General features: G+C 43.7%; 1 protein-coding gene across 1 annotated transcript; it reads right to left on the bottom strand.

Moving 5' to 3' along the window:
• Positions 1-183: 183 nt before the first annotated feature.
• Positions 184-5,426, bottom strand: slc25a44a (solute carrier family 25 member 44a). The gene is made up of 4 exons (XM_036535618.1): positions 5,270-5,426; positions 2,247-2,927; positions 974-1,101; positions 184-650 (listed from the first exon to the last, which is right to left on the bottom strand). The coding sequence occupies exons 2-4, from the start codon at positions 2,878-2,880 to the stop codon at positions 459-461; spliced, it is 954 nt and encodes a 317-aa protein (XP_036391511.1). The 5' UTR covers positions 2,881-2,927; positions 5,270-5,426; the 3' UTR covers positions 184-458.
• Positions 5,427-10,788: the final 5,362 nt, after the last annotated feature.

The raw sequence follows: 10,788 nt of genomic DNA on the forward strand, positions 1-10,788 counted from the left end.
ATGAGGAAAACGGACCTCAAAACAACCTGTTACAATTCAAAATTTGAATGCTTTCACTGCAGACCTTATATTATAAATTACACTCTAAAGTACTACCTCAACATGATATAAAACTAAGATCATATTAATCAATTTGATTTTATTCATTTGTATTTTACACCCATTTTTAATATATTTGCTCCTTTGAATTTTGCGTCTCCTTATTTGACATCAGGTGTTACAAAAATATAGTCCTCAGTGAACATAACTTCACCATTTCAAGAATGAAGAGAAAATACTCCTCATCACTGACATAAAGCATAAAATGACAACCCCCACCATACAGAGATATCAAGGCAACATAGATTTAAAAGGCTAACAAAAACATGGGACGAAGTGACCCAAGACTGAATGACTTGATAGAGGGTGGGTCGGGATAGTTTGTGGGGAACTGCCAGCTGATGGTTGCCCTGTGTCCTCTACCAGTGTCTTGAATCTACCAGCTCTGGCCGCAGGCTCAGCTTCTTCAGGGTCTCGTAGCCCACCACCATGACAATGGCCGTGGGTGTGGAGGAGATGATCCGTGCCGACAGCCCCTTAGTCATTCCCCAGAACCCCTCCTCTACCAGCAGCTGCTTAAAAGTCTCAATGACCGATGTCCTGCCTTCCACCTGGCAGAGACATGGACAGATAACTCAGTCAAAGAGCACTGATGGCAGACTTCACTGTGAAATGTTGTTTTATTAATTATTCTTCATTGGTCATCAGCCAAAGCCTGACACTCTCTTCAGAATACCCCAGAACAACTGAAGAAGCATCAGCAGAGGAAACCCTGGGAAAGTGTTTGGTTCTGTACTGTACCAAATCTGTACATCAGGCAGGTGACCTTCAGACAGGAGCTTTGGAAAGCCAACCAAACACTCTCTCTGGGGTTTTGCCTGCTGGCAACTCACTACCTCACCCTGTAGGGGAAAACGCTGGTGCTGGGCGTTACCTGTACTCTGGCCCTGACAACATCCATGGGGTTGGTGACTGTGGATGCAGTGGCAGCAGCCAGGGGTCCTGCCATGGCTTGCAGTATAAGATGAGGGCATTCACTCGGTGCCAGTTTAGACAACTGTTCTGTGAGAAACATTTCAGAAAGGCAGATGCAGTCACACGCTTCCCTTGTCATCAATCAAAAATAGTGGTACTTGATGTTCAAAGCAGACCCATTCCCATTCCCATTGCAGTCAAAGAGGTATATGTATAATTAAAAGCTGAATAGTGGTCTACTATGCTATTACAGTGCTATTACAAGCATGACTGCTCTGTAAGGATGAATATCTGAATACAGGGACAGTTCCAGGGTCACCTGCTCTGGGCCAGGTTGTTCTGTAGGGAATGTGCCTTTTGAAATACAAAAGTGCAACTCGGGGCAACAGCCAAATAACAAAGACGGCAGTCAGATGCTGAGGGCTGCTGATTCCCCTATATAACAATCATGCTCACCAACAGTCTGCCTCCAATTGTGACACTCCACCAAAGGTGAAAGGTCACCACGTGTCTTTATGATTAGTATCTTACTGCTTTATCTGACTGGAACATTAATTTGTATTTTCTTAGAAAATCTCGTCTTCTATACTATGTCAGTATACAAAAGTCAGTATACAAAAGCTCAGGTAGCGTATGTAGCGAGAACTATATTACATTAGTCATTTTGCAGACGCTCTTATCCAGAGCAACTTGGATAGGTTACAGTTTTAGTGAAAAGTGTTTTTTGTAAGACATACACTATCCTACCAAGTCATGACATACAGGTAGTTATGAATAAAATGTCTGCTCCAAGTAATTAATAGCATGTTGGCCCACCGTTACCTTTAATGACTACTTCAATGTACTGTGAAAGAAGGTCTATTAGTTTCCGGTAGAAAGGTGGTGGCACAGTGCTTCACTCATCCTTTAAAGCATTACTAAACTCCCCTACAGGAGAGCGCCATCTTGGCCTTGCCATTACTTTTGCATTTCAGGTGTTCCCAAAAATGTTCTGTCAGGTTGAAGTAGGGGCTCCGTGCTAGCCACTGCAATGTAACAACGATATTCTCTTCAAACCAGGCATAGTTACACCCACAGCCATGCCCATTTTCCTGCAATTACATTGGATGCCCCATGGCTTTTTGTAGGATAGTATACTTGCATTTTATGACACTTAAAAACACAGGCCTATGTCCCAAACCGTGGCTACCTTGTTCTGTGGAAGCTTCCCATTACCACAGGAGGCACCTCACCTGCATAGAAGTGATAGAAAGGCCACCACACTGCACTGTTAGGGATGTATGTCAGGAGAGACGCCACGTAGCCCCTGTAAAATCCGCGCAGGCCGTCAGCAGCAAAGATCTGCACAATAATGTCCCGAGTCTGTCCAAATGTTACCCTGTGCTTCCTGGCATCCACTGCCATCTTGGGCTTGAACCGAAAGCGTGTCAGGTGCTCACCCTGACCCTGCATCATCAGCTGCTGCGAGACCACATCAATAGGGACTGTAATGCTCTGTGCCACTAGCGATGCTGAGCCTCCTGCCACCAGAGACTTGAGTGTGTTGCTCGCCGAGTAGTTGGACACATACTTCCTGACCAGCTCGTAGGTGGTGATGTAAGCCTGGCCGGAGATGAGCGTGAAGGTGTTGACCATGAAGCCACGGTAGAGGCCACGTATGCCTTCGGCCCGCAGGATCTTGACAAAAGCGTCAAGCGTCCCGTTGTAGAGTGATTTTCCCCTCTGCACTTGTAGCCTTGTGCGGATCAGCGTGGCAGGGTAGACCGTGGCGCGGATGGTCATGGTCATGAACACACCAAAAGAATAGAACTTCCGCTTGTCCAGGTCCTCCCACTCAATGATCTGGATATTCCTCTTCTGCTGCATGCTTCCTCACGCAAGGCAGCCGTCATCAGTGTTCCGACCCACGTGCCCTATGGGGGAATAGGAAGCATAGTGCATGATGGACCAGGTTGCATGATTATTTCAGATCTATGTAAATAATCTACAGGACAGTGATGTGATCTAACAAAATACTATTCAGACAATTCCACTCAGCAGAAGTCTTTTTGTGCCTGGATAGCAGAGGCTTTGAGTGTTAAAATAAAGCATAGCTGTAAGAGTAAAGATGAGGGAAAAGCACACACAAAAGGAAGTTCACAGTATAAACAAAACAAGGAAAAATAAAAGACAGTCGCAGAACCCAGAGAGAATCTGTTCAGAGTGCAAGAGCATAGAAACAGAGTGTGCCCACTTGACAAAAACAAAAAGCACCAATAACAGATTAAACATCAGGAATTATAGTCTGCTGAGGCCCCAATGTCCTTCCAGTCAATAAATTTACTTTTTGGCATCTTATACAACCCAAATAATAAGAAACCTTGAAGTAGGCCTTTGGAACTTAACCCAAAACATTTGAAGTAAAGTGGTGAGACAGTATGCAGCACTAATTATAAAAGGAAGGAAAAAGGTAGATCTCAACCTATGGAAGGATGGGGGAAACACAGAGCCTGAGGAACATTTGGCAGAAGGTGGAACCCCAAACTACACAGGGATGGGGAATGCAGTGGAAGATGGTGCAGCCCAAACAATCGAAGGATGGGAGGACACAGGGCTTGTGGAACAATGTTGGGTAATCCCTCAGACCATGTGTGTTCCTCATTAACCCACACTGGAGGCCTGCTTTTCAATGGTACAAGGACACACTTAATTATTCTGAAAATTCTACCAATTCACAACCTTAACTTTAACAACTTTAACAATGTCAAAGTGTCACAAAGACCTGAATTTTTAGTTAATATACCACACTTTCATGTTGTGACAGATTTCATACTAACACAAATATCTTTCCAAATATACCCCCAAAAAAAAAACTTGAAACCTCAATCATCATCTTACGGAATGTAATAACTAATTCAATTGCAAAGTGGGGTAAGGTGGAAACGAAACCATCACCATGCTGAACTCACTGGTGTGCTCATTAATATATTAAAGAGTGGCTCAAAGCAGGAAAAACCTTAGTTTAAAAAATCTGTGTCATTCAACTCTACTTAATGGGGAAAAGGGTGTAGATTTTGATTTTTTTTTTTTCCTTTTTGTTTGTCTAAACACACCCTCAATGTTTCCGTTTTTCCAGTTTCAGTGTTTCCACTCTCATGCTGCAATGTTGGTTCCCTGGATCACCGACGTGTATAATAGATATTTCACAAATTTGAAATCATTTTGACAGTTTAGCCAATTGTCTACACCTGGTAAGCCTTCTAAAAAAATGTTTGTCTAACGTCAGTTTGTCTAAGTTTGTCCTTGAGACTGGAGAAACGACTTTCAATTACCCAATACACTTGCGCTTCATCGGAACAAAGATCTGTATTACGTGTTAAGAATGACATGACTGATGTAAAATTACTGCTAACTTGCGGTGATTCATGAGGGCAGAATACAGCTTCCATAGAAAACATATATCCCTTTTAAAGCCCATTAACCATGCCTGTTGAGAACACAAAAACCCTTTTACACATGTATTTACAAATGAAGAACTGTGTAATTTTGCAGTCTTCGTGCATACGCATCAGAACCCTTAGGTGTATTTTGAAGAGTACTTCTGATACACTATTTTACGAGCAGACGCTTGAATACATGGGTGCTCCGTTAATTTCATACGCTTCTGCATACTTTAGTGTTTGATGTATTACGTTTACTGACCTTGTAAGCCGTTAAACGCAATCGTGCATCAGCTTGTTATTGGACACGATAGTGCAAAAGAGGTCGTCCGATTTGTCGCCAACTAGGGCTCTTTGGATGGGTGGGTTTTATCTACAAATGCACAGACGTTTAGTACAAAGCAACAGCTACGTTGCCAATTTTGCCATAAACATTAAAACCTATCATGTTTAACATGTTATCGTACCCATATTTTTTGTTCTCCATGTGAACTTTAACATTAATTGTATGTCTATGTTCGGGTGATGCAGGACACAATTCACCCACCCGCCTCGGAAGACCATAATCAAACTAGTGTTGCAGCAATGTCCTTCCAAGCTTAGAACTCTGCAACCAACTCCCTTATCAATCCTGCTGAATTGTAGACAAAATTACGCCTGATGTGTCGGCTTTAACACCTCTGGCGAATTAATGTTTCGTTGAAGAAACAGGCACACAAATGTAAATAGCTAGCCTACTGTAATAACCTGCTTGCAAATGAACTGTCGAAGGGTTCATCACAAATGTAAGACACACAGACGTCGACCTCTTGCTAAATAAGGAAACGTTCACTTACTGTGTCAGCAGTTGTCTTCATTAAAGCTTCATGCGCGTTATTTGCATTATGCGCTACGCTGTTCAACATAAAATCTGTTTTCTGAAAACGTCAACAAGACAGCATTTTAGAATGCTTCGGCCTAGTTTTAAATTCTGGCCAGGTCCGTCTCTGTAAATGTCATGCTGCACAACCACCAATGCTTGGCCACTGATTTCGACGCATCACCAAAGGTGAAAGTTCAGCACAGGCATTAAGTCTGCGTAGGCGGGTCCTTTTTCGTCTTCGCTTGCAACGCGCACTCGTATACGATTGTCGTATGTAAGTCACCTGTTGTTTTAGACCAATTATTGGAGAGTGCGCATTGTGAGCGGATATAAAAGCAACATGTTCCCATTATACAACATTTCAATGTTTCCTGTATTATGCCTTCTTGAAAAAGCACAAGATAATTACACACCGACTGTAGCCTTCTACCGACCTCGTGCACAATAAATTGTTTGTACTGTGCCGAGCGCGAACACGTTTTCCACAACGTCTGTCAACTAGACGTAGAACACAGCTTCAAACCGACTTCCCGTGGGCAAGCTGTACATGTCCACATGGTGGCAGTAGAGAACCAAACTTTAAGTCCTGATCCCTGTAGATCTGTTGTTTCATCAATTATTTTCATAGTGTATGTTTTCGGTATTTCTATCTGTGAAAGACATCATACAGGGTGATTAAGATGTGACATTCCAAGATACAAAAGACTGTATATAGCCTATAGCTAGGCTAAGCGAATGTGAGATTAGATTTATAGCAAACACCACAGGCATTGTTAGAACTGTTTCACTGACACATGCATGCGCTACTTAAAATACTATATTGATATTGAAGCTACTATTGATCTACTATAATAAGACAGATGAAATTCTGAAATTCTTTATTTAACTTTTCCTTCCATATGTTAAGTTGTTCATAGTGAGCTCTTGAAGAACTGTCTTGACTGCGCTTTCAGTTATGCAGTGATTTCTCTGAGGGAAACCTCATCACCAATAAAGTTCATCACCACTTCTCATTTTGAAAAAGATGAGGGTATAACACTACTCTTCATCAGGTAAAGTTCAGGATTAATCTATGGATCTAAAATCTCATTCGAAAATAATCACTGATCATATAATGTTCGTCATTATAACGGTAATAAGTAAACTTCTAATCGATTTCAGTAGGAGTGTACCAATAGAGACGGCAGCTGAAGTTTTACAACAATTTCTACAGTATATGCAAGAAAAAACGCGTCTTTCTATGTAAGGATTGCCTTGGCATAAAAAAAGCACTGAAGTGTCCAAGCAATGTAAAAGTAACACCGATGAGGTCCTTTAGAGCTGCCACGGGTAGAGAATTATCTGCTGTCTGCTACTTCATAACAAGCACCCATAAATCCGATGTAACCCAATAGCAAAATAACTTTAAGAAGCCCGCCGTTCACTCCAATTGAATAAGAAAGGGCTATTTTAAAAATCCCATTTTTATTGTGCTTTGAATTTCGGCAACATTGTATATAATATATAGGGAAGCCATCCTGAGGTGATTCATCTTATGAAAAAGTGACGTTTGTATGAAGAGGAAAACGAGGGAAGAAACAAGAATTGTATTTTATCTGCAAATTTATTTAAAATAAAAACAATCAGCTATGAACGCATTAAATTTAGACTCTTACTTAATATGTAATATTCCCTAAAAATTTGAGCGAATTAATAATCACGCAAACCCGGTAGGGACGTTTCTAGTTATTGAAAAGACCGGGGGCTAAGTCACGTTTGCCTGGGGCTTGTCTTTTTTTTTCCGAAGGGAGATCGCCATCGGTAGGTTAGGGAGGTTATATCTACCTTTATAATAAATAAATCACACCTTCGGACGCTGCAAGTCATGTTCCGCTCTGTTACACTGTCTGTTGTTTTGCTATAAACACATCCTTTTCCAGGGCGAAATATTCGGGGCTAGGCTACAGCTACTACAGTACTGCAGTACAAACACAAACAGTAACGACCATGGTCATAACACCCAACCCCTTAAAACAAAAACCATCGGTAATCCTGTCTGGACGGTAATCTAGGACACAGAGCGTGAGAGCGCATCGGCCACCACATTATCGGCACCTTTTCTGTGCCGAATTGTCAGGTTGTATCCCTGAACAATCAAGGACCAACACATTAGGCGCTGATTCGAGTTGCACATCCGATGAAGGAAAGTTAGTGGCTGGTGATCAGTGAAAACGATGACTGGTTCGGAAGAGGACCCGATGTACACCTCAAAGTGCTGTAGTGCCAGCAAGAGTTTCCTTTTCAATGATGCTATAATTGAGTTGGTGCTTGTTGAATTTTTTTGAAAGAAGCAGATAGGATGATCGATATCATGATCATCTTCCTGGAGCAACACAGCACCAGCTCCAATAGCGCTAGCATCAATTTCCAATTTGAATGGCTTCACAAAGTTAGGGGCAGACAACACCGGGGCACTACACAGAAGACTCTTTACAGCCTCAAAAGCACACTGACACTTAGGGGTCCACACAAAACTCTGAGAGTCTCGAAGCAGGTTTGTCAGGGGTGAGACTACATCGGAGAAATTCCTACAGAAACTCCGGTAGTAGCCGGTCATCCCCAGAAAGCGTCTGAGCTCCCGTTTACACTTGGGGGTTGGGAAGGAACTAATAACTTTTAAATATAAATATTTTTGCATCCAAGGGGCGAACGGTACCTTGGCCAACCTGCTTACCCAAATAAGTAACAGCTGTATGCCCAAATTCACATTTAGCCAAGTTTAAGGTAAGCGAAGCATCTTGGAGGCGGGAAAACACATGGTTTAAGGTGTGGAGGTGACTATCCCAGTCAGGGGAATACACAACCACATCATCGAGATACGCAGTTTTCGAGATTGGCGAGAACTTTGGTCATTAGCCGCTGGAACGTAGCAGGTGCGTTTCGCAACCTGAACGCCATGACCTTATATTGCAGAAAATGGTCTGGGGTGGCAAAGGCTGAGATCTCGGAGGCACGATCAGTGAGAGGCACTTGCCAGTAGCCTTTCAATAGGTCGAGCTTGGTAACAAATTTGGCATGTCCTATGTCTATACAGTCTTCCATTCTCGGAAGAGGAAATGAGTCTGGCTTGGTTAACGCATTTGCCTTTCGGTAATCCGTGCAGAACCGGTGCGTTCCATTGGGTTTAGGGACAAGTATACAGGGGAACACCAAGGACTCGAGCTCGGGACAGCCAACCCGTTGTCAAGCAGATAAGCGGCTTCACTCTTCATTATTGCACGCTTAGCCGGATTAATGCGATATGCATTTTGCTTTACAGGGCTATGACCACAAACATCAATGTCATACTTCAGGACATTTGTTTGAGAAGGGGTATCCGAGAATAACGATGGATACTTATCAACAAGCTGCCTGATATCCACCTGCGCAGACTCTGACAAATGGGATATCTTCGAGGGAAGCGCTTGGAGGGTTTCAGTTTGGCAATCTTGCACATGGGACGCTGGCGCTACCTTGAAGGAGTCCGTCAATCTCGGGCGAATATTCTGATGGGGACACTACCTCCATTGAAGCAGCAATTGTAACAATAGGCGCGGGCGAGGTAGGAACCTCAAGCCTGGAACGAGACACATAAGGCTTGAGCATGTTTACATGGCACACACGAGTCTTTTTCTTTCGGTCAGGCGTCTTAATCACATAGTCAGTGTCACTGATTTTTGACACGACTACGTAGGGGCCAGAAAACTTTGCTTGGAGAGCAGAACCTGGTATGGGCAGCAACACCAACACCTCATCCCCAACTTGGAATGAGCGCTGAACAGACTTTCGGTCGAACCGAGTTTTCATATGAAACTGAGAGGACGCTAGAGAGCATCTGGCTAAGTCACACACTGTGTGTAACCGCTCACGGAAAGTGGATACGTAATCCAGCACATTTCTAGGACAAGACTGCACCTGATCAGAGGATAACCACTGCTCTTGCAGAACCGTCAGTGGACCACGAACCGTGTGACCGAACACTAATTCGGCTGGACTGAATCCAAGGGATTCTTGTACTGTGTCGCGAATGGCAAACAGAAGAAGGGGAACTGCCTCATCCAATTCTTTTCCCTCAGCGAGGTAGTATGTACGAAGCATTGATCCCTGATCTGTCTGAATAAATTTTGGCAATCCAAATGTCGAACAGAATTTCACTAGGGCAAACAGCAATGAGATGTCCAACTTCATGGCAATAAAAACATTCACGGGTTTCACCAGAGGGATCAGGGGACTTGGAAGACTTGGGTACACTAAGTGATGCTTTTGAACCGATAGTACGCTCTGTAGCCTCTCGCCTCAGAGACGAGAACGTACCCTTATGGGTGAGCACAAACTCATCCGCCATTATAGCTGCTTCAGATAGCGAAGGGACCTTTTGCTCATTTAGGTACAAGACGATCTTTTCGGGAAGGCAACTTTTAACTTTTTCAACTGCTCGAAATTTGACACTTTGCTGGCAGAGCACCACTTATCAAACAAGGTAGCTTTCACAAGAGCAAATTCAACAAATGTCTGATTAGCAGCTTTAGAAGTGTTCATAAATTTTTTGCCGCTATGCTTCTGGGACTAGTTCGTAAGCTCGTAATACAGTAGCTTTCACAACATTGTACTCTAAGCTTTGTCACTCACTCCTCACTCCCGCACCTATTAAAAGAGATCCCCTCCTGGGGGATCCCCTGTAAAACCTGCAGCACAAAGCGTTTCTTTCCCGAGCATTCCGTCCCCCCGACTGCCTGAATTGTCGTGCTTTTGCTCCTGCTAATCAAGACAATCCAGAACAGCCACGGACCCCGCGAGCTCGGCAGCAGCAGCCATTCAGCAATTAATTCTCAAACGCGGCGCTCAACGCGGCGGCAACTGTCGGTTTACCTCCCGACAATAAACACAACTAGTGCCTTACAGTCCTATCAAGCTGCAGTTATCTCACAAACAATAGTAGTCGAACGGTACCCGGATGACCTACTACATCCGAAGTATGCAAACGTACTACACTACGCTATCCCATAATTCAATATGTGCATTTACAGTTGTGAAACGGCTGTTAGAACCTTGTTAATTATTTGAATCAAATAATATTTTGCTAATGTTTTGTAGGAACTCCGCAGTCTGCCAACGGGTGTCAGTACAGACGGTGGTGAGGTAACAGCAGCATCCTGGAAATGGTATGCTGCCATGGATGAGGCAATAGGGGTCAATAGGGGCCATCGGTAAGCCCTCCTACCCTCATTGCCTCATCCAGCCAGGGTGCTGCTGTTGCCTCGCCACCCTCAGCCAGCTGTAGCTAGATCTCTAGAAAAAGGAAGAGCACGGCTCTTCCTGACCTAGTAGAGGTAATCAGGGAGATGGAGGAGAGGGAGATAGAGAGAGGGAGAGGGAGAGGGAGGCCCTGGAGGGAGAGGAGAGGCGGGAACGAGAGGCACAGGAGAGGGAGGAGAGCAGAGAAAGAGAGACGAGGGAGAGAGGGGAAAGATTCCT

The sequence above is a fragment of the Megalops cyprinoides genome, chromosome 8, assembly GCF_013368585.1.
Source record: "Megalops cyprinoides isolate fMegCyp1 chromosome 8, fMegCyp1.pri, whole genome shotgun sequence".
NCBI classification, from domain to species: domain Eukaryota; kingdom Metazoa; phylum Chordata; class Actinopteri; order Elopiformes; family Megalopidae; genus Megalops; species Megalops cyprinoides.